A 26,492-nucleotide genomic window follows, 5' to 3' on the forward strand; every position below is an offset into this window, starting at 1 on the left:
AAGACTGAGAGGAGAGAGAGCATATCTTACCACGAGCATACCAAGTATGTTGGCTTTACCACAGAGGAAGCTGGCTTCAGTCAGTGTATTATTTGCTCAACACGTCACTGAGGCCTTGTTTTTCCAGGCCTACTGAGAGACATTCAGAAAACACACTACAGGGCATGGCTCTCACTTTGTTCACACAACTCTTGTATGTGGTGTGAATCAGCCATGGTGGGAAAGTCCACCCAGAACACTGAAAAGTAGGTTTAAGCTGAAACTACAAAGCATTTGTCCGAATTTTCTATTTTGATAACATAGTCAAACATATTCAGATTCAAGTTTTTGTCTTGCATGAACTAACTTCGGTCTCTCTTTGTCTCTCAAGTCAAAGGATAATGTTGACAAACATGTTAAACATTTTGTCCAAATGCTGCTTCACTTTCCTCAAGGTAAGACTGCCCACCCAGTGCGAGATGTCAGCCAGCATTACACTGTCTCGGAACACAACTGTGAAGCAAACGCTTTCAGAACACATCCATGACCAAACCGACCTCTGTGTATGGGCAATAAAATGGGCCTCCCAGCCTGGTTGTTGCAAAACAAACTATAATAAAAAAAACTGAATATGACATTATCAAAGAGGCAACAACTGGTAATTGAGTTGGAAACACAGAGCTTGAGAAAAATACCATTAATGGAAGCCAGAGCTTTAGCACCACAACAATTAAATGTATAATATTCATTTATATTTGGTGAAATCATGCCTGGTGTTGCATATAGTAACACCCACCATAACTCTGTGGGGACCTGAGATGAAGAGAAAAGTCCTTTTCACTGAGATGGCTCTTGTTAAAGTCTTTAATGACATCCACTTAAACACAGACAGTGGCAAAATTTCAGTCTTAGTATTACTTGATCTCAGTGCTGCATTTGATACGGTCGACCATGACATATTACTAGACCGATTGGAAAACTGTGTTGGCATTACTGGCTCTGTACTAAAGTGGTTTGAGTCTTATTTAAAGAATAGGGACTACTTTGTGTCTATAGGGAATTATACATCTGAGCATACAAATATGACGTGCGGAGTTCCCCAAGGCTCAGTTCTGGGGCCTCTCCTGTTTAACATCTACATGCTTCCACTGGCTCAAATTATGGAAAACAATAAAAAAAGCTACCATAGTTATGCGGATGACACACAAATTCATATAACCTTATCGCCAGGGGACTATAGTCCAATACAACAACTGACTAAGTGCATTGAACAAATTAACAACTGGATGTGCCAGAATTTTCTTAAATTAAATGACGAAAAAACTGAGGTGGTTGTTTTTGGAGCAAAAGAGGAACGATTAAAAGTCAGCACTCAGCTTCAAACGACAATGTTAAAAACAACAGACAAAGCCAGAAATCTTGGTGTAGTCATGGACTCAGACCTGAATTTTAACAGCCACATTAAGACAATTACAAAGTCAGCCTATTACCACCTTAAAAATATATCAAGGGTTAAAGGACTTATGTCTCAGCAGGATTTGGAAAAACTTGTCCATGCTTTTATCTTCAGTAGACTTGACTACTGCAACGATGCCAAAATACATTTCTGATCTGCTACTACACTATGACCCACCCAGACCTCTCAGGTCGTCTGGGACAGGTCTGCTTGTTGTCCCCAGAGTCAGAACTAAACAGGGGGAAGCAGCATTCAGTTTTTACGCTCCACATATCTGGAACAAACTCCCAGAAAACTGCAGGTCCGCAGCAACTCTCAGTTCTTTTAAATCAAAGCTAAAGACCTATCTTTTTGATGTTGCCTTTCTTTAAATAACTGTTCATTTGTTATACTGAAGTGGCATTGATGACACTGTATGACATTCTATAACTGCTCTCTAATGTTTAATTTCTTATACTGCACTGTAACTTTTATTCACGTATTTTATCTCTCAGTTCTTATACTGCACTGTCAATTTTATTCTTGTCTTTTATCTAGTGGTATTTAAGAGACGGTCTGCGAGTCCGCTATTAAGAGACGGTCTGCGAGTCCGCTATTAAGAGACTGTCTGTGAGTCCGCTATTAAGAGGTGGTCTGCGAGTCCGCTATTAAGAGTCTGTCTGCGAGTCCGCTATTAAGAGACGGTCTGCGAGTCCGCTATTAAGAGGCGGTCTGCGAGTCCGCTATTAAGAGGCGGTCTGCGAGTCCGCTATTAAGAGGCGGTCTGCGAGTCCGCTATTAAGAGATGATCAGCGAGTCCGCTATTAAGAGACGATCAGCGAGTCCGTTCGGGGTTTTTGACAAGGTTTGCCGAAGAAAATAACTTAGCCTTGTGGTGACGATCACATTGAAAAATAAATAACAGTAATTTCTTATACTGCACTGTAACTTTTATTCGCATATTTTATCTCTCAGTTCTTTAAATTATTATACTGCACTGTAAATTTTATTCTTGTTTTTTATGTTTTTAAATTGTTTTTAATTGTTTTCTAACTGCTCTTTAATGTTTTATGTAAAGCACTTTAAATTGCCCTGTTGCTGAAATGTGCTATACAAATAAAGCTGCCTTGCCTTGCCTCATGTCCCATTACCCACTGCTGCCCAGAGATGGGAACTCGAGTCTGAGACTTGGACTAGAGTCGCACTTAAGTTGCACAAACAGCTGACTTCAGACTTGACTTGTGACTCGACCCAAAAGACTTCAGACTTGACTCGGACTCAAGCTTTGAGACTTTTTGACTTTTTTTTCATGCAATTATTGCTTTTTAAATCTAAATTCATTCATGTATTTCTATTTTCTTTTATTGGCGCATATACGTTGGGGAAACGTATGACGAGCTGCATGTCCCCTGCCCTTTGCCATAATGTGCAATGTAACGCAGGCGCTACGCCTATGTGTGCATACTCACATATCAAAAAATGCATTGCCGATGGCGACACCAAGTCCTCCCGGAGTTGTGCCTTTTGTCATTAGTTTTGCTTTCAATAACTTCGTAAACAGTGGCAGTAAGCCAACAGCTACATGCAAGGCGTGTGGCACCAAGATAAATGATGCCGGATCAACAACGTCGAACTTCATCAGGCATCTCAAAACGCACCCAAATAGGTCAGTCACTTGCTAATGTGAAAGAGACATTACATTTAGCATATCTCGTCACAAGTAACAAGCTAACCATCGCAAAGTGTTGTGCTAATGCTGGGAACAGGCAAATTGTATCTTTATAGTTGTATCCATATGATGTGACAGACTTAGGTTAATATTTCACCAGGTTATTGTTAAATAGCAATACGGAAAGTATCAGTTCTCACATGTTTGCACCATGGTCGGTGTATTAATTTTCAATACAGATGTTTGCCTCAAACTTTGAACACTGAAAAATGTAATGCATGATGAGGTTGGGCTTTACAGCCAGTTAGTAACACAGACAAACATGTATTATTTTGTGCAGATACCAAAATGTTGAAAAATAGATATATATATTAATATTTTAATATTTGTTTCTTCAGATTGCATTGCAATAGACCCCATAAAGTTATCCTACACCTAATTTTGATACTGTACTGTATGGATGGTAGCTACAGGACATGCGTTGAATTCATACGATTTAACAATACAGTGTTAGTGACAGATCAGATGGCCAGAGACTTGAGACTTGACTTGGACTTGTGGCAAAAGACTTGAGACTTGACTTGGACTCGAGCTCAAAGACTTGAGACTCGACTTGGACTTCCAAAAAATGACTTATGAACATCTCTGCTGCTGCCCCCATCAACAGCTGCTCTACTTACACAAGGCTTCGGCCTAAAAGGCAAAATATAAGCATATTAATTATTAATCTGCCATGGGAGAAAAGGGGAGGAGTCGTAGCATTGGAGGGTAATCTGTGTGTTTATGTGTGTGTCGGCACTGAGGCAAGGTTGTTAAATTGGTTCTGTGAGCACTGCTTCTTTTAAACTCGTTGAAAGCAAGCATCAATGATAACAATTTAAATAGGTGGTTATAGCTGGAAATCTCAAGACTTTTATCCCATCAGCATATAAAATATGCTAAAAGATCCACAGATAAACCACTATCCCAGACCCAAAGTCTATAGTTTTTGTAAAGCAACGCATTCTACATGTTGTCATAGGGAAACTGGATGGCAAAAATGATTACAAAGGCAAACAATAAACTACAAGAATATAGTTTACGCTTAGTGCCTAAGAAGTCTCTGATTTCTGAACTTGTTTCTATTAAGGTTTAACACCTCATGTTTCTAACAATGAAAATATTGTATCCCCTCATGTCCACAGGTGTCTATTTAGGCCTCACCACTAAGTTGATAGAAAGTGACATTTTCCTCAGTGGCTTTCGAGACCCACCGAGCTGCCAGTCAGCTCCTATTTTATTTGCTTTCCCACTCATTTTGCTCCTCCTCTGAGATGAGCACTGAGCGCCTCTGACATCAAAGACCTGTCTGCAATGCAGTCTGGCCTTCAGAATCAAAGTAAGAACTGCATGTCAAGGCTGCACAGCCATGCACTGATATGGTAAAGTCACAATGACAGCCAGTGACAGAAACTGAACATGACAATCACAGCTTGTTTTGAATCTGCAATCATATCTACAGTATGGCAGACTCTTCAAAAACAGAATAATAAAGATAAAGAGGTAGGTACAGCACTCACTGGACAACAAGAACATTATACATTTTAGAAGGGTAAAGCCCTTAATGCGTTTGAGTGTTTGTCCACTCTGGGTTTTCTGAATGTTGCAGTGTGGCAAAGCAGTGTTCACACAATCAGTAAAGGAATGTGTTGACACTGTGCAAACGTGTTGCAAAGTACATAAAAAGAGGCTTAATATCTGCATTGACCAAAGTTCTAATCTATTATTAAAATAGTTTAGAGAAGACTAGTAATACTAGCCTTTAGGCTGTGTTCTAAACTGCATCAATTTGTTTTACTGAAATTGGTCCAATGATGTTGCTATACTACATAGGCAAGACTGTTTTCGCCAAAAACAATGACAGCACTCGTTATTTGTTCAAGGTGGAATCACATTATCACAGTGATAGCCCTGGAAAATCTCCTTGTTTCTGATTGGCTGGCAGGTGTCCTTTAATTCTACTTATGGACAACCAGACAGCTATGCTATGTATGTTTATTTGCAGTTCTACAATTGATGAGCCAGTATAAACCTCTATGTGAGCAATAGTGAGGCTTAGAGCAGTGTTGAATTTGTCAACATAAACTATAGCAGAAAATATTTGTTGAGGACCTATTTTTCATGACGAAAACCAAACATAAACTATATAATCATAAAAAAGAAGTATGACAAAATGCATTACATTTTTCATTGACAAATGATAAATTAACAATAATCTGAAAGACGTAAGAATGGACAAATTAAGTAAAAATGGACAAAGCAAAAAAAAAAGCCCCAACCCGATTAGTGAAGCAGTATCCCCTACTCTGTCAGTAATGCTATTTGACATTACCAGCTCTTGAAAGAAACAGTTTATGGACAAAATTTACCTACAATCCACTGAGAATGAGACAAGAAGCATGCAGCAACAAAACACCTGGGACAAACTACGAAAACATACAGGCAAGCACGCCATTAAAAGGTAAAGTGACATAACTTTTTGTACTAAATGTATTATTATTCTTAACATTATCAAGTGCTGTGGATGTGCATGTAATGTTAACGTTACTTTCAGTCAGCTTATCGAAAGGAATTAAGTAAGTTTCAGGGTTAGTGTCAATGGTCAAACATCTAAAACTTACTCTAGATGTTTGCTAAAGAAATATAACTTTATCCAACATTTTGGGTTCTTCTCTCAAGCTTAACCCAGATAATGAAAAACAACAAAGTGAGTGAATCCAGCATCTAAATGATTTGCTACTTTGCAAAGAAAACAGGTAGCTGCGGTAGTGAGAGAGAGAGAGAGCGAGAGAGAGAGAGCAGAAAGTTTCTGCTCTCTCTCTCTCTTTCATTTCAAACGTTACACAGTTCAAGTGGCTAAGAAACATATGCTAATTTACATAACCTACGGAGCAAATTAATCCCCAGCACACATACTCAATCAGACATATTAACACTTATTCTGTTTTTGTTCCCTGCTGAAAGAACAGGGTAAAATTCAGCCGAGATATCAGTGTCCTATTGGTCTCTGAGCCAGTATTACATCAACATCATGGAAAATCGTAGCCTGATCTAAGATCAGGGGAAATGGAAAATGTTGGAGAAAGAGAGAAGGGGACTTTGTTTGGTTATTAATTGGCATTAAAATTCCTTCCACGCCTACTTTAACTTTTAATGAGGTGAAAGTCGATTCTCCCTTCTAGCAGGCCGCAGAGGTTCAGTTTGGAAGGCAAATTGGTAATAAAGGGTATGCAGTCATGTTTAGGCAAGACTGGATATTTCTCTAGCTGATGAAAGGTGAGGCAGAGGTGGAAGCTTGGGCTGGACAATATTTCTAATCAGTAAGGATAGTCAGAGTGGTCCTAGGTTGGTCCATAATGCAATCATGGGCTTAGGCAATGTAAATTATTTATTGGAAACAGGCACATATGACACATATGAGCACTACTGTACTGATGTATTCACACACTAGCATGCTTGCATGCATAAAAACAAGACATACATGGTTCCCAGAATGGAAAAAAGTACTTAGGTGTAAGCCTGCACGAAAAATAGTTACAAAATCGCGAGCTCGATTCACCCTGTTCACGATAACATTTTTAAATGACTTTGATTTAAAAAAATATATACAGCTCTCACAAAGTTCAGGGCTTCACCCTCAGCCAGTGACATAGTGCCTTTTAGTCACGTGTTTCACTCGTCGAGCGAGCGCGGTAGGTTCGGATATAAACCAAATGGATATTGATGAAAACCCAGGTACTAGTGACGAGAATCAGCCAACCACTCAGTCTAAAACACAACTTGTTCCGAACAAAGGCTCGCTTTCGGTGGTGCGGAAGTATTTTGGATTCAAGTAAGATGACGAGGGTCAGTCTGATGTTATTTGCAAGGCATGCTTTGCCCTCGTTGCAGCACCGCAAGGTAACACCACCAATCTTTACCAGCATCTCAAACATCACCACAAAGTGCAATATGATGAAGCCGTACAAGGCAAGAGATCCAGAAGACGTTTCAATTAGCCTATTTACAGCCATGTTCAGGGCCATACTGAGCAAAGTGCGTTAAACTTCTATTTTTGGTAACCTACTTGAATGGCCAGTTGAATGTTAATTCCATAAAAGGCAAGCAGTTAAAGAGTGTGCTAAGAAATCATTCTGTTTTTGATACTCTACTTAAATTGGCAATTGACAAACTACATTTCTCTAGATACTGAAGCTGTAGCTGCAGCATGTTGATTGACATGTTTTAATTATGTAAAGACACGTTCACGGAGTTCAGATAGAGCCTGTATCAGGGCCATATTTAGTTCAATGTGTTATATGACACTATTTTTGGTAGCCTACTGTACTTACATGGCCAGTATGCACTTTATTTTCTTTATTCGTTGAAGCCTCTATGTTTACAGGCTTGTGGTGATGCGCAATGTGCTATAGATGCCAAAAAAAAATCTGTGTTTGTTTTGTCATGGTTCATGTGTACAATAAACATTACACTTCGTGAGAAAAAAATCGTGGCAGAGAATCGTGATATCAATTCTAAGCTAAAAAATCTTGATTAATATTTTTCCCCGAATCGTGCAGGCCTACTTAGAATTACTTCCGGAAGTAAAAATACAATGCAATTTCTCCATTGACAAATTAGAGTATAGTATATATAGTATAGTCGATAGTAGACTTAAAACCAGCATGCCGACGTGACTAAGCGATTATATGTGATCATATAGACGCCAAAAATCATGGGGCACCAACCTTGTTTTGAGATAAACATTTTTTATCCGCGATGTCTTGGATAAGTACTTAATTACCCACAATCCTGAACAATCCCACAATCCCACAGTGATGCCTCTGATTGGTGGAACTCATGCTGGTGAGGACGGGGAGCTGCCTGCATGATCCGTCAAGAGGATTTACGACACTGCACGAATCATGATCTGTTCCACGCTTCTGCTGTTAGCCTCCACCGGGAAGCTAACGTTAGTTTAGCTAACAGCTAATTCGGCTAACTGCTAGCTGACAGCTTGATTCAGTCTAAAATAATGTTAACTCAAACTAAACACTGGGTAAAGAAGGCTACAGCTGACGTAACAGCCGTTATATATTTTAACGGTTATTTTCAAGTTTTATTTTGAGTGTCTTTTAAAGTTATTACATGCTGTCTCGGCTAGCGGTTAGCCAAATTGGCTGTTAGCTAAACTAACGTAGCTTCCTTTATTCAGTGGTGCGCAATGATTTCCTTTCTACGTCTTTTAAGGCTTTTTACCTTTTGTGCAGACAGTTCTTACAGTTTCAGGGTTTATCGGCAGTGTTGGGGAGTAACGGAATACATGTAACGGCGTTACGTATTCAGAATACAAATTATGAGTAACTGTATTCCGTTACAGTTACAATTTAAATAGTTGGTATTTAGAATACAGTTACATTGTTGAAATCAATAGATTACATGACGATACTTCTCTGTTTCACGAGTTTATTCACTCAGAATAAATTAAGGCAACTCTATGCATTTTCCAGAAGCCCCAATATGAAATCGGAAAAAATTTGCTATTTGCGTGATCAGTCACCATGGAGTCGGAACTGGCACGACAGAGCCAGGGCAGGAATACATTTCTATCTTGGAAATTCAAACAGCATTTCACATTAAAGAACGAACAGGGAGAATGAAATATAACTGTGCAGTGCAGCCTCTGCTTGCCAGCAACCAACCTCCTTTCAGCGTCCAAATTACTCCACCTCCAACCTGAAGAAGCATCTTAAAGTAAGTTATTTTCTTAATTAGCCAAGGTAGTCATCTGCTGTAGTTTTACTGGTCACCTTGCTATTTTAACGTTTACGTGCGACTTTACATTCTCCTACGTGCTGATTTACTAGCTCCAGAGCCGTTTAAAGACTGACTAGCCCCGTTTGACATGCTAGCTAACATTAGCTAAAATTAGCTCGTGGTAGCAAGACTGCGGTTAGATTTTTGTAGTATGCAGTTCGGGACTACCAATACAATAATCTATCTGCTTGTTCAGGTACACATTCAGCTAGTTGGAATAAAAAGAACACACCATTATAGGCCTGTTTAGTAAGTTGTATGTGATGGCCGCATTCCTACACTTATAAAACGCAATTCAATGTGGAACTAATCCTGAAGTAATCCAAGTATTCAGAATACGTTACTCAGATTGAGTAACGTACAAATTACATTTGTGGGCATGTATTCTGTATTCTGTAACGAAATACGTTTTGAAAGTATCCTTCCCAACACTGTTTATCGGACATAGTTTAGGAAAAAATGCAGTCTACATAGGGTGTTATAATAATGGTTGCTTTAATGGTTGTTTAAACTTAGTAAGTCATGTACCATTATATGAAAAGGGAGCTTGATTTGACGAAGATTTTGAGCAAAAACTTAGTAATTAATTCATTATATGCAACACACAGAGACAAAGACACACAGACACACACACACACACACAGACACACACACACACACACACACACACACACACTTTTAATTGGCAAAGATCTTTAAGAAAGATTTGCAGTATTATTTCTACTTTCTCACAGCAGGTTGTGTTGTTGTCCATAAATATTTCATAAAACCTAGTTATTTTTTGCTTATAAAATCTTAAACATTGCGCTCAAAGATTATAATGAATAACAAAAGCATAAACAAGCAAGACTGCACCCTTAAGGCAACACTTTGAGCGACATATACATGTAGGGATGGCCCTGGAGCAAAATTAATGAAGTCACTTGTCCATGTTACATTTTACATTTAAAAAAGGAAGTACTATATGGAAGAAATGAAAGAAAGAAAGGATTGTAAGATTATAGAAGTGGGAAGTTATGGAGGATATTATTCTTGATTTGTGACCTAGGAAAATCGGGGCCATCATGGACAAAGGTAGCCAAAAGTATAGAAATACCAAGCATTTAACTGAAAGTGTGTACAATTTAATAGTATCCTGCCATGTTAGCTTTGTGCATCACAAAAATACACAAAAAGTATAGTGTAAAATAGCTTTTAAAATGAATTCAGCCCCTCCTATTCCCCTGGCATAAAAAACGTTTTACCATTGTTTAACCAACCATTGCCTCTAATGGTGCTTACCCACTGCTAGTAGCAGCTTTACTCTGCTCGGCCGCGGTGCCCCGTCCTCCTTTTTCCATTGCAGATTTAGTACCGCCTCATGCGTGAGGCGAGCATGGCTGGTTGTCATAGCAACGCTGCAGGAAACTGTAATGACCTAACCCGACACACACACAGAACATCGAAGGTGTGTTGTTTTTGACTCTCAGCATGTGGCTGTTGCCACAGCCAGAAGATAAATTTTGTTTCAAAAGAAGCTGGAGGAAGCAAAAAAAAAAACACCGCTGGCTAAAATATTTAAAAATGCCGGGTTTGTTCAGGACACCCCCGTCTTTCGCTAGCAATGATGACGCAGTGATTAGTGATGATTCTCTCTGACCAATCAGTAGTGTGGAGGTTTTCACGTCACCTTTTGGGATCACCTCAGCTTGCTTGGAACCTCGACGGAGGTGATACTAAAAAAAGTACAGATACTTTTATTCATAATGGAAAACCAAAAAAGGCGAGTAGAGTTCCATGTAATGGAAAAACGGCATAATAGTCTCACTATCGCCTTCACACAGTGGTATTACAGAGCAATCAATTAGCACCAACCACCACTGATGGCCCGTTCCGGACTTCAATTTAACATGTGCCTCTTCACGATCCACATTAGGGGCTCACAAATGTGACAATATGAATGTCGTCCTTCAAAAAGAAAGTCCCTCTTGCCCCCTTCCCGGAGCAGTGAAATATTGAGTGTGACACGGGAGTAATTGCATGGGAAGTAATCAATTAGACACACAATTGAAGGAGACCTGAGGACTGTGGGCTGCCAGGCAAGAGGCCCGACTAAATTCTGGTGACGTGCCTTGAACCAATCTTGCCTGCCTCCTGTGGCAGAATTGCTCTTTCTTCTCCTAGTAGTTAGATGGTGAATGGAAGTCTCAGGGATCAGAAGAAGGCAGCAATTTTATGCCCTCCTCTCAGCAGTCCCTTGTCTGGGGGAAACACACTGACTCATATCGTCCCTTTCACCTTGCCCCATCCCATCTCATCCTTTCACTGCCTCCCTTGTGCATCAAGCAGGAAACGTTCAGCAGATGATAGTGTACATTCACTGAGATCACCCCATTAAATATTTGCGGTAGGCTTTGCAGAGCACAGTAGGACTGGGCTCAAACGGGTGTTGCATACAGTATGCAACGGTACAAACATTACGTTGCATGCATTTGCGTAAAAGACATGAATGTAACAAATCAAGCCAGCTATCTAAAATATGAGGAGAGACACAGTGCCAAGGAGAGAGGGATACAGAGATGGAAGAAAGACCAAAAACGGAGTAGATAAAGAGAGAGCAGATGGGCCATGAAGGAGTGGATAACGCCTTGGCGTAAAACACAGGCTTGTGTACATGCATGCGACGAGAGAGGATCATTCAGCAGATGGGGCCTCAGATTGGATGCTTCATTTTGGACAGACGCAGTGCAGGCGTAGGGGTGGTTAGAAAAATGAATCAACAACACAAAACAAATTTGAAAAGAAAAAAAAAAAAAAAAAAAAAAAAGATACTGGATGAAAATGAGGGAAAGGGAGAGGGGGGGGGGGGGGTGGCAGTAAAATGTGTTAAATCAGAAAGCTCATCTGTGTTGTGCTCCTTATTGACGCTGTTATTATTTTGCCAGGGAAGCAGGCTGTAATTACCATGTGAAAGCACAGAAGCTGCCCAGGGTTCACGTGAATCCAGACGGAAGGGCTGAAAATGTTTGCCTAAGCAGGAAGGAAGACACTGCAGGTCAGCATGCATCAAAATACAGATTAGGAACTTTGAAAATGTCAGGAGGCGGCTGTCTTTAACCTTTTTCTGGCTTGGCTATGGGAAGTAAAGGTAGAAAGACGTACTTATTTGAAGCTTCTCTTTGCAGCAATCACAAAAAGCAGAAAAAGGGACCAACTTTTTGTCCTCACAAAGTAACATCAAACGGACAACACAACTAAACTTTCCACACAAGAGCAAAGAGTCTTTAGCATTTCTTATTCACTTCTATACACCCCCTTGCACAAACACCACCCCTCAACTTTTCCCAGCTTGACTGTGCCTTATATTTCATATTCATGAGGATAACTTAGCTAAGCTTGATTGAAAGGTGCATCAGAGGGAGTCCTATCCCTGCTCAGCCAGAGACCTCCTCCACTCCATCCTCCAGTCCCCTTAAATCCAGGGTCCATTCACAGCTCGCAGCGAGTGCACCAGAAAAATCAATAAGTGCAATGCTACAATATACTAGCGACAAATTGATTTCATCCGTTGGCAATTTCAACCCGAGTAGAAATGCGGGTGGGTTTCAGCACTGAAGGGGTCTTTTACTATGCCTTCCCCCGATTAGCCCCTTATGTAGTTAATACGTTTTATCCTCTTATATATGTTTCTTATGGATTATATCGATCATTTTAAACTTCTCCTGGGAGCTGCTGGCAGAGGAACAGTGGACCAATATGACAGCAACATCAAAGGCCTTGTAATGAATGAGACAGCTAGCCTTGGACTCACTAATGCACTTAGAGGAAGGAGAGAGCTTTGATGTACTGCTTGATGTACACAAGTGGATCTATCCGGATGGTTTAGGCTTATATTCTTCCTCAGCAGCACACTGTAGAATGATGACAACTGCAACAGAACAAACTGGGACACATGCGACTTGATCTATCCCCCTCCCCCCAGCAAGAGCTTGTTCAACTGTCAGGACCATCTGTGCAAAAAGCAGTGATATGATAGACCCTTCAAGAAAAGTTTCTTGTTATAAAGAGATAAGTTGGTATTTAAGGTTGTTACGAGTCCAATGTTATGGACCTGATCCTAAACAGCCCCTTCTATCCAAACTTGACATGCATATATATATATATATATATATATACAGTACAGTTTCAAAGAAGATTTACTCTATGGCAAATGGACCTGAGGACAGTCAGAACTGGCCTTTAATAGACTAATCCAAAATGAAGTTGACTATAACAGACCCAAAAAGAGAGTGAACACTAACACTGGTAGCAGCCACCAATTAATGAGCAGCCACGGACGAAAAGAACAGCTACACACAGTTTACACTTTATCTTGCCTCAAGAGTCACATTTTTTCCCTGCAATGAGGCAACACATGGCCTATAATGAGATATAGACCCAGAGAAATAGAACAAGAGCCTACCTGGATACAATTAGATCATTTGGACATTATTGGGCCCTGGGTCAAGTCTTGGTTACTGGGAACCAAGGGGAGCACTGGAGACCTCTGGTTGGTATGCTGTTAATACAACAAAACTTCCCATAACATAAGAGACTCTTCCTATTACAAGAAAATGATCTTATTATAAAAATGTCATGAACAAGAAAGTGAGCAGAATCTATTCAATTTGTCAGTAAGAAAAGAAAGTAGGGTGAAACTCAAACAGTCTGAGCTATGAAGTAGAGCAGATTCAGGCCATGGCTGTTGTGCATTACTTCCCCTTCTACTTCATGGCTTGAAGCCATGGATAGCACATCAAACAGCAGCTTCTCACATAGTCCAGCCCCAGCTCCTTCAGCACTGGCTTCAACTTGGCACCACAATGAAGAGGACTGGCTTAGCAAAACAAAACAAAACAAAAAAAAGCTGCTCTTGGTGCTGGACAAATGAGATTCCCTAAGTACAATGCAACATGCGAGAAAGAATACAAGATGGAACATTACGCACAAGCACATACTGTTTCTGCACATACAGTTACGGATCGCTGTGTCGCTTCCTTCGACTCTGGGGGATCACCAGGAAGGAACAGTTGAAGAGAACAATGAGAGACAATTGAATTATTTAGAAAGGGGGTTTGGATGCAGCAGAGACACAAGCTCAGTGCTATGCTTCTTCCTCACAAATCTAAATAAATTCTAGTCTCAGAATGAATTGTAATCTCTCAATACAGATAGATCTTTTAAATTCTAGTGCAAACGGATAACATTGTCTTTCTGCTGTTGCCTCAGTGTCAGTAACATATATTCATACATTTGTATGATATTACTTCCACTGCATTGTTGGGTGGAAATAAGCTTCAGTGTACTGTTTGCCAACAGTCCAGTCTGACTGCACTGGGAGCTCATCCCCATGGAGAAAAAAGCAGCAAAAAGTAATTTCAAAGCACATTTTACTGACGTTCCTCATCATCGAGGACATGAATGGCACTATGTGGTGCTACCTAATAAATCATTTAAATCTCATTCCTCATGCTTCCCTACATGTAAAAGATGAAAAGCAGAAGTATTCATGTTATGATTTCACTGAAGAGCAACATTATTTTAGAAGACAACATAGCAGTGTTTGCACCAAGGCACTAGACAGAACTGACCAGGACTTACTATAACACTTCTAGTTAAATATATTCAGCAATAACAACAATTGATTCTATCTTCATTTTCAGTCACGCAGAATATTTGGGAGGTTGGATTCAACTTCAAAATGAGTTAATAATACCTCACACATCATGAGGTGGCCTTGGCATGCCCCATTTAGCCCATTATTGGAAAAAGCTCTAGATCTTTTTTTGCAAGTCAAGAGCTTCATTTCTTACTGACCTCAGGGTCAGGGCGCCTAAAGGAAATCTAGCAGCACAAGGATCCACTGTTAAGAAAGAGGCAGAGCCACCACAATGTTTTCCTACTTAGTACATGTTAAAAAAAATAAAAAATCTGAAATCACATTCACTGTCTTATTCAACTTCTGAGGATACAGGCTTGGCTTGTGGAGTGGGTGGTAAATCAGACGTGAAACACTTTCTGTGTGAGCAGGACCAATGGGTGGAAATGACAGAAGAGATAACGTCTTTTCACAACATCATGAGTCAGCATAGGGTTAATTGATAACAGTACCAGTCAGGTACTTGGGAGAAGAAGAAGAGGCAGACTGTCTGCATATGTCTACAACTACAACAACTACCAGCACATTGGCCAATTTATTAATTGATGTTCAAAGTACCATCCAACCAGTGTTTCACTGTTATTGTATTTTGGTGAAAGATTTTTAGAAAGCACCCCATTGTTATTCCCTTTGTGGGATATTGTCTCAATAATACCAGAGAAAGCTTTACAAATGGTTAGATCAATGCAAAACAACACTAATGGACCTTTTTCACAGCAGACATTTTGACTTGTCGTAGTAGAAAAAGCACAGCTGAAATTGATAAATTTAATGATGGCTCAATTCCATCAAGTGTCCCAGTAAGCTATTTCAGTGAGTCAGCATGCACAATACCAAGACCTCTCCTAAGTGGAATGCAGCCATCATTAGTGGTTTTGAATACACCTGTGCTTTTCCTACTATGACATGTCAACATGTTTGCCGTGAAAAAAGGTCTATACCTGTTGCTAGTCAGCAATGTTTCAAAATGATCGGAATGTAGACAACTTTGTGCTAAACAACTATTAATAACTCAAAGATAGCAATTTGAAACAGGGTAATGAAGTGAGTAATACAGTTTCAGGCGGGGGTCTGTGAAGCATTCAATGCCAAGCAAAAACGAAAATTGGTTTCAAAATAGGAGTCTGTTTCCATTCCACCATCATCCTCTGTTCCTAAAGCTCACATTGGTGTGTGAATTGCCTCCATTTGCTAAGACGTCCGGCTTATTAATCATAAAAATGAACATTACAAGTTGTGGAGCAGATTGCTAAACTCATCCTGGGCAGTGTGCCTCAGGTAAAAGCAAAACCTGGGCCAGAAATAAGCATCTGACAGTCATCCCTAACTAGCTTAAGGTCCTGAATGATGTTTGTTTGGTCTAAATTTCAGACTTAGGAGTAAATCATCTCAGCTGTCCTAACCTTTTAGGAGTTCCCAGCAGGTGGTGAATGAAAATGTTAACATGTACACACCAAGGTTATAATCGTTAACGAAAACGAACGAAATAACGAAAATTAGGAGGGAAAAAACATTGTCGTTAACTGAAATAAAAATAAACACGAGACATTACATAAAAACAATAACTAACTAAAACTGTAATGTCTGTTTGCAAAACTAACTAAAATAAAATAATCAAGTAAATGTCCTTAGTTTTCGTCTTTGTCAATGTCTTTCACAGAGCAAATAAAGTTATATCTTTCAGAGTTGACATTTCTGACCATAGACCTGTTTTATACAGTCTATGCCATAGACATATATAGTTTCCAACTGGGAAACCAGAAATTCCGACATTCCATGTTAAATTGAACACAAGATAAATCCCACGAATTTAAAATTATATTTAAGAACGAAACACGGAGGCTAACCTAGCTTACCTTAACAAGTTCAAGGAGAACGCAAAGCCCCCTTTCCCAGAAACAGAAGCGCAAACCCGGGTATAGATGATTGAGACAACAGCAACAGAGAACACACAGGAGGGCTTTCACCGGCGACCCGATAGCTGCTGGTTAGTAAATACGCAGGAACTTCATAAGCGGGAGGAAGCGTGGGTTAATATGTGTATTGATACTGGGATGTCTACACAACTGTGTGAGTCGATTGAAATCAAAAAGTTCACCACTTTACTCGAACCAAAGTTCAAAACACCTGTTCATGTCTTGCACTTACTGCGGCGTCTTGTGTAGACTGTTTACATATTTGTGCTCATCCTCAAATGTACATTTTATGTACCAGTAGTATTGTTGAATACATTGTGAATAAATATATTTCTAAAAGTGTATGATTTTTTTGTTGCGTTATTATTACACAATAATTTTTTCTGAGCTTTTTGAATCTTAGCCCTGACAAGTAACCCATATTATGAAAAAATACTAAAACTAAGACTAACACTAATAAAAACTAAACTAAAACTAAGCATTTTCAAAAAATAAAAACTAAACTAAACTAGCAAACCCGCTTTAAAAACTAATTAAAACTAACTGAATTTGAAAACAAAAAGTAAAAATCTAAATAAAAATTAAAACTAATGAAAAATTAAAAACTATAATAACGCTGGTACACACACACTCCAGGAGGCATAGAAATATAGAATATTAAACTCGATCTCAGATAAAAACAAGCTTTTTAAAAGATTGGACTCCTGTTTGCATTGTCATTGACTAACAGGCCATGTAATTGCTCAAAAGGACTCACAAATCCCCAAAACAAGACACAACACAGAAGCGTTAGCAACCAGAAAATAACTCAATCACTCACCTGTGAGGTTTCTAAGACCCAACTGGCGCAGACCGGAGTTTCCATCACGTCTGTAGTTGAGGAAGATTGCGAGGGAGTAGCGGTCCTCATACAGCTTTGTTCCTCGGATGATCCTCAGGTTCTCCAAAGGCAGGTAGTCAAACTGGTTCAAGGCCACCAACACATAGCCTGTCACTTCTCGGATTGACTGTGGAAAGAGTTAAGGAGGGGGATGTTAGTGTGTTTTAACCATGCAAAATATTGTTATAAGCTAGTACAAGGCTAAGAGGTAGTTTACAAAAATGTAGTGCCCGCTAGCAGTCCTTGAGGACGACATATTCATGGTTTTTCAGTGCATGAGTCTAAGGAACTCAGGGTTTAGCCAACATTGTTTTCAGCCATCAATGCACCACTGATGATACATATATTTGACATTGTGCAACATATTGATTATGATGATGCTTGCATGCTTTACTGTCTGCCTACTTTAACAAAGATGTTGGTCCATCTAGGTGAATCTTGTCGTATGATTGTAATCATTTATTTTAAAGGGAGTACTCATCTGAGTCCTCTGATACTGGCTTTTATAAGCTCTTCTAAGAAAATGGGTTTTGCTGATAATAGGCTGTTTCAAATTATGCACTTTCAAAGTTCAGGTCTGGCATCTGTAAGTGGAAGTGAACAAAAGTATAAAAGCACTTAATATTAGTTCTTCTTGGTAGTTCTGCGTCTATCTACCTTGCATAAATCGACTCTTCTACTCTATATGGAAAGCTTAAGCCTTAAAACATGACCCATGTGGTATCTAGTGTGATGCTTAAAAGATGTTTCATCTTCTTCCCATTTTGTTTTTCTTCTGCAGGCAGTTCTTCCTCTTAGAAGCTATGAGTCAATCCAGCAGTGCACAATCTCTGGTAAACTGTTGTCTGTTGACTGCCAATATTCTTTTTATTGGTCAACATTCTGTTGCTGCAAGACACTACTACTTGCATACAGGCCACGAACGGATCAGCCCCAGCATACATCCAGGACATGGTCTAACCCTATACTCCAACCCGCCCACTTCGCTCTGCATCAGCCAACCTGCTTGCTGCCACCTCACAGCGAGGGAAAACTAATCACTCAACGAAATCCCGACTGTTTGATGATGAGCTACCTATCGACATCAGGATGGCCGAAAGCCTACACATCTTCCGCCGAAGGCTAAAAACACATCTCTTCAGACTACACCTCGGATAAACATAAAAAAACCTTTGAACCTTTAGAGTTGAAAGCAGTTAATTGTAAGTCGCTTTGGATAAAAGCGTCAGCTAAATCAGTGGTTCCCAACCTGGGGTCCGGGCACCCCCAGGGGGGGCGGCAAAGATCACAGGGGGGGGGCGCAAGTCTTTATCTGGTTTGAGGTTGAGGTAAAAAAATATATATTTGCACGTTAAACAAATTATGATAATACACTAGAATATATAATGTATACAAAAGTCTGTATGAAAACTATATATTTTGTTGTATCCTCGTTTTTCCTACCGCCACGGCATCACTGTTTTATGAATGAAACCTGGCAGAGACACGTAACAGTGCTGATAACTCCTCTGTATCAAAAAGAAAGTAAGGCTCTATCTCGAGAGTTACCTCAACTTTTCTTAGACATGAGTGGGGGTGCCAAGGAAAAAAGGTTGGGAACCACTGAGCTAAATGACATGGAATGTAATGTAATAATGATGTTAGAAGTTGCCACTGAAAATCAAGTAATACCATTTTATGACTTACAGTAGATCTTGTTTTTACAAAAAAATATATCACTTTTAAGATATGTTTCCCTCTACAGTATATATGTAAGTTCAGCAATGTTCCTGTTTTTCTTTACCCTGCCACCTCCTGTAAAAGCAAGATCCAATAGCTGGATACATACAGTCCACAGTTTCACAATGTCTTTCACATTTTCTCCAAGCTTGAATGAAGAACCAGCAGAGCCACGCATTGCATATATCACTCAAAGCCTTCCAAAAACTAGGCCAATGTTGGATGTCATTTTGCTGTATTGTGCAGTTTAAATAAGTTGATCTCTGATAGTATCTTGTATTATTGTACAAGCTGTATTTGCAGAATGTTGCCCATGTAGTTTGAATACACATAAAAATGTAGTAACAATATTTCAAAGTTGTCATATCTACCAATCCACCAAGAAAATCACAATGTTTCTTCTCCTACCCTTTAGTGCTTCTTAATGTCTTATTTTACATTGAAGGTAATTCACTTTAAGCTTTAAATGCGGAAGTACGGAATATAAATAAGTTTGCATGCAAAGAGGGGTATAGAGAGAATGCAGCAGAGAAGAAAAATAAACGAAACAAAACAGGGGTAAAAAAAAAAAAAAAAAAGTCAGGAGTACATCATATCATTGACATCTATCTTCAAGGTCCCTTTCCACAGATTCAATCATGCCAGCGAGTTGAGTTAGAGTATCTGAGTGGGGAGAACTTGTTTTGGGGCTTTTGACCTCAATGCAAAACTTGGCAACTGGTTCAGCACTCATGTCAGGGGCCCGGCCTGGGGTGACTGAGCCACAAGGACAGCCATTGCTTCACACTTTAAATGTCATTTAGGAGGGAATATAACGACTGTCGAGACTTTGGCGCGGAACCACCCAGTTGGAGATGCTGTTGCATGAATCAAAGTGACAGGCTGTGTCCTCTTTCTCCCATCCACCATCATGGTGGCTGTCATTAGCAGACAGGCGGTCAGAGAAGTCTTTCCACGCCGGCCCCGCTGATGCTGATAATCAACAAGTCTGTGTGTGATGTGCTGTTGCAGCTGATGTGCTGAGCTGAAATAAGTCCTAAGGAGGGCCCTGGCAGCGTAGTCATGGCGGCTGACAGCTGTCAGAGAGCATGGCCGTCAGCCACCAGTAAGCCAGTCACAGCTCCGTCATCATTACCCTGCTGATTACCATTAATAGAACCAGACCGGCCAGAATCTGGTGAGTCTGTGTGTATTGATGTAAATTTATATTCCGTTTGTGTGTGCGCATGTGTTTATCGGTTTAGAAACTAGTTGGAAAATAAAAGTAAGCTACAGGGTTCATACGCATTTTAACCAATACTTTTCCATGACTTTTCCATGACTTTTTCATGACTTTTTGGCAGATTTGCATGACTATGTCTGTTCCTGAAAATGTCAGTCGACATTATACAATAAGAATGCAAATCTGTGTTAAAGTTTACACTCAGAGGTTTAACTATAAAATGAATGACATGTATGTGGTTCATAGTGGGATTCATAATATCGCTCCCCGAATACAACGTTGAGGTTAAGACGACGTGAAAATACATTTATTAATCACATATTATTCTGTGTTAAAACAAATTCCATGACTTTTCCAAAACTTTCTGGATCTTTTTATGTTTCCAAAACCTTTCCAGGCCTGGAATTTGCATTTTTCAAATTCCATAACTTTTCCAGGTTTTTTCAAAACGTATGAACCCTGAAGATTCAAATATTTTAACAGTTGCAGAATCACTGAGGATGATGGAGGGCCCCAGGGAGCAAATGTTGATGCATGTCCCTTTATCTATGAGTGCATACATAAGTGTACAATATATTGAGCTTCTTTGATGTGTGTCTATGTTGTACTCTTTTGTGCCATCAGTGTGAACACAGCGTTAGACAATCAGGGCCATACCTCACACTTTGACTTAATTTCACTAGCCAAGAGCTGAGGTATGTTGGATGACTCACATTCACCCTGCTGGGGTTTGAAGGTCTTTTCAACCCTGCAACACAACCAAATAGCTCCAAGTCTGTGTACTGTATTCCAGTGACATTGCCCTGGCACTGTGCCATACCTACAACCAACCTGGTCTTACAGAATTCCGTGAAATGAACACGGCCCCTTAACTCAAAATCTGTGGCAGTTTCAGGGATTCGCTGAAAATTCCGTGACAGGACCATGGATGCGATGCCTATGTAAGTCAATGACAGGCATCATCCGTGGTCTACACACAGATTCCCTGATCACAGCACGTTTCTTTCTGTACAGAGAAGCTGTATACAGCTTTGCTATTATTGGGATTTTTTTTAGCCCAATAACCGCTGTTTTAATCAACATTTATTCACCAGATCTTATCATTGCTTAATATTATTTCTTTTAATGTTATTATTTCGGTCTATTTCGGCCAGGGAAGCTGGATTGCTTTGTTGTTTATTGATATTTTTTAAACTATAACGCTACATCTAGCAACATATATTTAGATATTATCATGGTATTCATTTCTTTATTTTAATAATATTATTTTGGTCTTATTACCGGTGAAATATTACAGTATGCTGTAAGACAGAACACAATATAATCTGAGCTGGACGCATGCAAAGCCGATTTCCCACAATACAATGCGGGCATTCATTTCAGAGAATCAGACAGCGATCAGCGGATCTTTAACTCCAGTATCGCTTCAATGTACATATAATCAGTGGTTTTGTCACCAGCAACAACACGTTGCTCAGCTTTCTTCCAGTAAGTTATGCACCGTAATAACGTTTTTAAAAATCCACGGAATACTACGGAAGTGACGTGGTACGTGCCGCTCGGCAGATAAGAAGATAAAAAATACATAATATTCGTAATATTGATGTTTTGTCTAACGTTGTATTTGAGGATGTAAACAATGAAGATATTAAAATGTAATATGTATTTGTCTCATGTATTGTGGATGGAATGAAACCCATTCACAGCAGACAGCAGAAACACAGGAGCCAAACAAGTCCCCCCACCCACCCCGGAAGAACTACAAGTGCTCAAGCTTTGTAACAGGTTCTGGGGCCCGTCTATAGTGGGAGTTGTAGTTTTTAAATATATTGGTATATTTGTCATAATTAGGAGTTGACAGTGTAGAATTTTGGATACACCCGGGTTTTTTTTGGGATGGGGAACACACTGGTGTCATCAGATTTTAAAAATCTAATCGCTGAATAGGTGAAAATAGCTTATTACCATATTTGACAGTGCTTACAGTAAACTTTGGAGACCATATCTACATGACAGCTGAGGTCCAGAGCTTTCTATAACAGCTGGTCTTATGTGTGGTGCACCTTCTATAACAGCTGGTCCTATGTGTGTGTAGCACCTTCTATAACAGCTGGTCCTATGTGTGTGTAGCACCTTCTATCACAGCTGGTCCTATGTGTGTGTAGCACCTTCTATAACAACTGGTCCTATGTGTGTGTAGCACCTTATATAACAGCTGGTCCTATCTGTGTGTAGCACCTTCTATAACAGCTGGTCCTATGTGTGTGTAGCACCTCTATAACAGCTGGTCTTATGTGTGTAGCACCTCTATAACAGCTGGTCTTATGTGTGTAGCACCTTCTGTTGCTAAATGACAAGCCTTCAAACATGGACTGGGTTCAAGGTTCAGAGGTCAATATTCCAAAGCAGGAGTAATGTATCCTCTTCTGACTGACATATGTTACTCTCCAGGTTGAGAAGTTTCCAACGATGTCTTTGCTATAGTCCTACGACAACATTTTAATTCTTACATATCATGGAGACCACTTTGCAGGAGATACTTTATTGTCCCCCCAGAAGGATATCTGCCTTGAGTTCAAATGCTTCACACATAACACTTGACATATTGTTTTATCATACAGCTGACATATACTTACAATAAAAAAACATTAACAAAGTGATATGCAGCCAGACTGAAGCACATTATCAGCCACAATCTATTGCTCATCTTTCACAAACAGTGAAAAGACCTACACACAACCCTATATGCATTATATCATGAAGCTATTCCACAACCAGCCTTAAGCAACATTATTTAAAGTTTTAATTAGGTCCAAATTAGGCCTATAGTTTAGAAATATTTAGTTTACATTGGGTTGCCAGCAGAAGATAAGAGCTACTTGGCATGGAGAATAAAGATAGATCAGACCATATTCTCTGTGCTTACCTGGAGAGACTGGTTTCTATTCCTCTCCACAACCTCCATGACAGTCACCTGACAACCAAACTTTAAATGAGATGTTTTTATATTGTATAACATAAACCCTCTGATTCACCGTGAGTCTGCTCTAAATGATAACACACACTTTGAACACGGCCTTCCAGCCAAAGGTGTTGTCCATATGAACACCAAGGTGCCTATAGGAGCAGAGCCGATTGATTGGTTCATCATTTATGACCTCTGACACCCTCTGACCCATGTCACAACCAACTCCTCAGTTTGTGAAAAAAAATGCCAAAATACATTTTGTATATGTACACATACCCAAACAAAGCTATATACATCTCAGCACCAATCTGCTTGTCCTTTTAATTTCCTGAAATGCTTCCTAAAACTAGTCCCTTCTTAATTTTGAAGGCTATATGGCTATATGCTGTAACCACGGTGATTGATATGATCATCTTCTGAATATAATAATTAATATTTTAGGCCTACCATAAATTGATATTTCAAAAAAAGTCAGTTATTTGCTCATTTTGTGTTTATCTGTTCTGTGCACCATCCAATATTACCAGGTTCATATTGTGGAATCTGTTCTGTATGTCTGAATGATAAATAGTGCTAAAACAAACTGAACTAAAAAAAAAGTCATTTATTTAAAACAACTAATAATGCAGTGTGACGTTAAATCAAGTCCCACACATGAATATGCTCATGTTTTTTTCCCTTTAGTCTTTGCTATTAACATTCATCAACAACAAAATTAGAAAATTGCGTTTTTAAATAACGATGCATGGAAAATAAGATAAAAAATGCTTCAATTAAATTGTTTTTGTTTTTAACAACAGAACAAGTCAAAACAAATGCAAATAAGTCAAAGATAAGCATAAAACTATTTTTTCATTATTGGTATATTTATTGTACAAATGATCACGTAGGCTACAACGTGCAGCAAGCTTTCACAGACGCCGTGCAGGAATTACTATGTCACTTCCCGAGTCTTCAGCTGATTGTTTTAACGTTATTACGGTGCATAACTTACTAGAACAAAACAGAGCAACGTGTTGTTGCTGGTAACAAAACCACTGATTATATGTACATTGAAGCGATACTGGTGTTAAAGATCCACTGATCACTGTCTGATTCTCTGAAATGAATGCCCGCATTGCATTGTGGGAAATTAGCTTTGCATTTGCCCAGCTCGGATCATATTGTGTTCTGTCTTACAGCATACAGCATACAGTAATATTTCACCGGTAATAAGACCAAAATAATAATATTAAAATAAAGAAATGAATACAATGATAATATCTAAATATATGTTGCTAGATGTAGCGTTATAGTTTAAAAAATATCAATAAACAACAAAGCAATCCAGCTTCCCTGGCCAAAACAGACCGAAATAATAACATTAAAAGAAATACAATTAAACCATGATAAGATCTGGTGAATAAATGTTGATTAAAACAGCGGTTATTGGGCTAAAAATCCCAATAATAGCAAAGCTGTATACAGCTTCTCTGTACAGAAAGAAACGTGCTGTGATCAGGGAATCTGTGCGGTACCACGGATGATGCCTGTCATTGACTTACATAGGCATCGCATCCGTGGGCCTGTCACGGAATTTTCGACGAATCCGTGAAACTGCCACAGATTTTGAGTTAAGGGGCCGTGTTCATTTCACGGAATTCTGTGAGACCAGGTTGCTACAACCCAGGTACTTTTTCTTGCTACCAGGTAGAGGGTGGCACACAACAGTAAGAGCAATAAACTCTGGCTGACTGAATCTGAGCATATACGGTAGCTGATTATTATTTCAGGGCACACACTTCACGTGTGCTTTTTCCACTTTTTTTTTCCTGAGCCTGTTTATTACCCAACTCGCACGGTTGGCGGTTTGTTATTTTCAAGCCACCGAATCAATACTTTCCAAAGTGCAGCCTTGCAGAGGGAAATAAAACAAGGGAGAAAGAAGATGGCAGGAACACACACTTTTCTCCCACAGATTGTTTGTTCAATAATGAACTGCATGAAAAAAGGGAAACAACTCGTAGTGATTACATGCCCTTGCTGAGCTAATGGCCAAATCTGCTCTGCGCGGCCAATTTCATTAAACACAGATCAACAAAAAAAGCATACCCTGCAACACCATGGGTGAGGGAACAGCAATAGAAATATACATAACAGCATATTTCATTTTTTTTGTGGTTTATTTTTTGTGTGCGTGTGTGCTTGCACTAAATTTATTCCTGAGTCATTTAAAGGACCTCCTCTATTTAGAGGAGTGCAATTAGAGCAGTAAATTACCTGCTAAAGATAACAACATGCCACATTGTTGTCCTGGATTTCTCTCTCTTAAAATAGCTCTTCAACAATCTCGATACAGGTGAATGGGGCACATGTGAAAGAGAACCAGCCTCATCTTGTTAAAATCCAAGACAAATGCTCTCTTGGTCCTTTTGTCTATTCCAGTTCAGTATTTTATGTAAACATGGTCATATCCTGGCAAAATAGGCACTTCTATTTTAGATTCCAATAGGAAAATTGTTAATCTTCCACAGTCCCTTTAGTGAATATGTAGGTTGTTTTTTTTTAAAACTGAGATTGCAAAGAGTCGGATGTTAGACTCCCTCACTTCATGTAGACTGAAGTATTTAGCAACCCCCCAACTCTGCAACCCCCACACACACACACACACAAACACACACACACACACACACACACACACACACACACACACACACACACACACACACACACACACACACACACACACACACACACACACACACACACACACACCCTATATGCCTCCCAAGAGATCAATGCACCAGAGTACCAGTAACAGTGAACAAAAGAGACTGAGAGAGCCAGATTCACTAGATTAACAGGGATTTCTCCCTCCTCCCTTCTTCCCAAGCTGGAGCATTTGTGAACGGAAGTGTGGCAGCGGAACAAACCCCTCACTTGAGTCACCGAGACGTGCATGGTTTTAAAATCGAGTCCTTCAATCCCCAACTTTTGAAAGAAGAGGAGAGGAAGGGAGGTTCTGAGGTAGAGTTAGCAAAGGAAGAAGGCAGAAAGGATAAAGCAGGAAAGGGAGACAGTGGGGCGCACAATGCAGGAAGAGGAGCCCAGTCAAGTGGATCGGACTGGGTCTACGTACGTTTCGATGCATAATTAAAACCACCCAGGTCAAAAAAAGAGACAGAAAGATGGCAAAGGGTCTGAGGAGGAGGG

General features: G+C 39.6%; 1 protein-coding gene across 1 annotated transcript in view; it reads right to left on the reverse strand.

Annotated features, from left to right (window-relative positions):
* The window catches only part of LOC120570059 (receptor tyrosine-protein kinase erbB-4-like), a 378,351-nt gene that overhangs the window by 133,857 nt on the left and 218,002 nt on the right, over positions 1-26,492 (reverse strand). The window contains 1 exon segment of the mRNA XM_039818287.1: positions 17,332-17,518. Within this exon segment, the coding sequence (XP_039674221.1) occupies positions 17,332-17,518 (187 nt within the window).

This window comes from Perca fluviatilis, chromosome 12 (assembly GCF_010015445.1).
Source record: "Perca fluviatilis chromosome 12, GENO_Pfluv_1.0, whole genome shotgun sequence".
Lineage (NCBI taxonomy): Eukaryota > Metazoa > Chordata > Actinopteri > Perciformes > Percidae > Perca > Perca fluviatilis.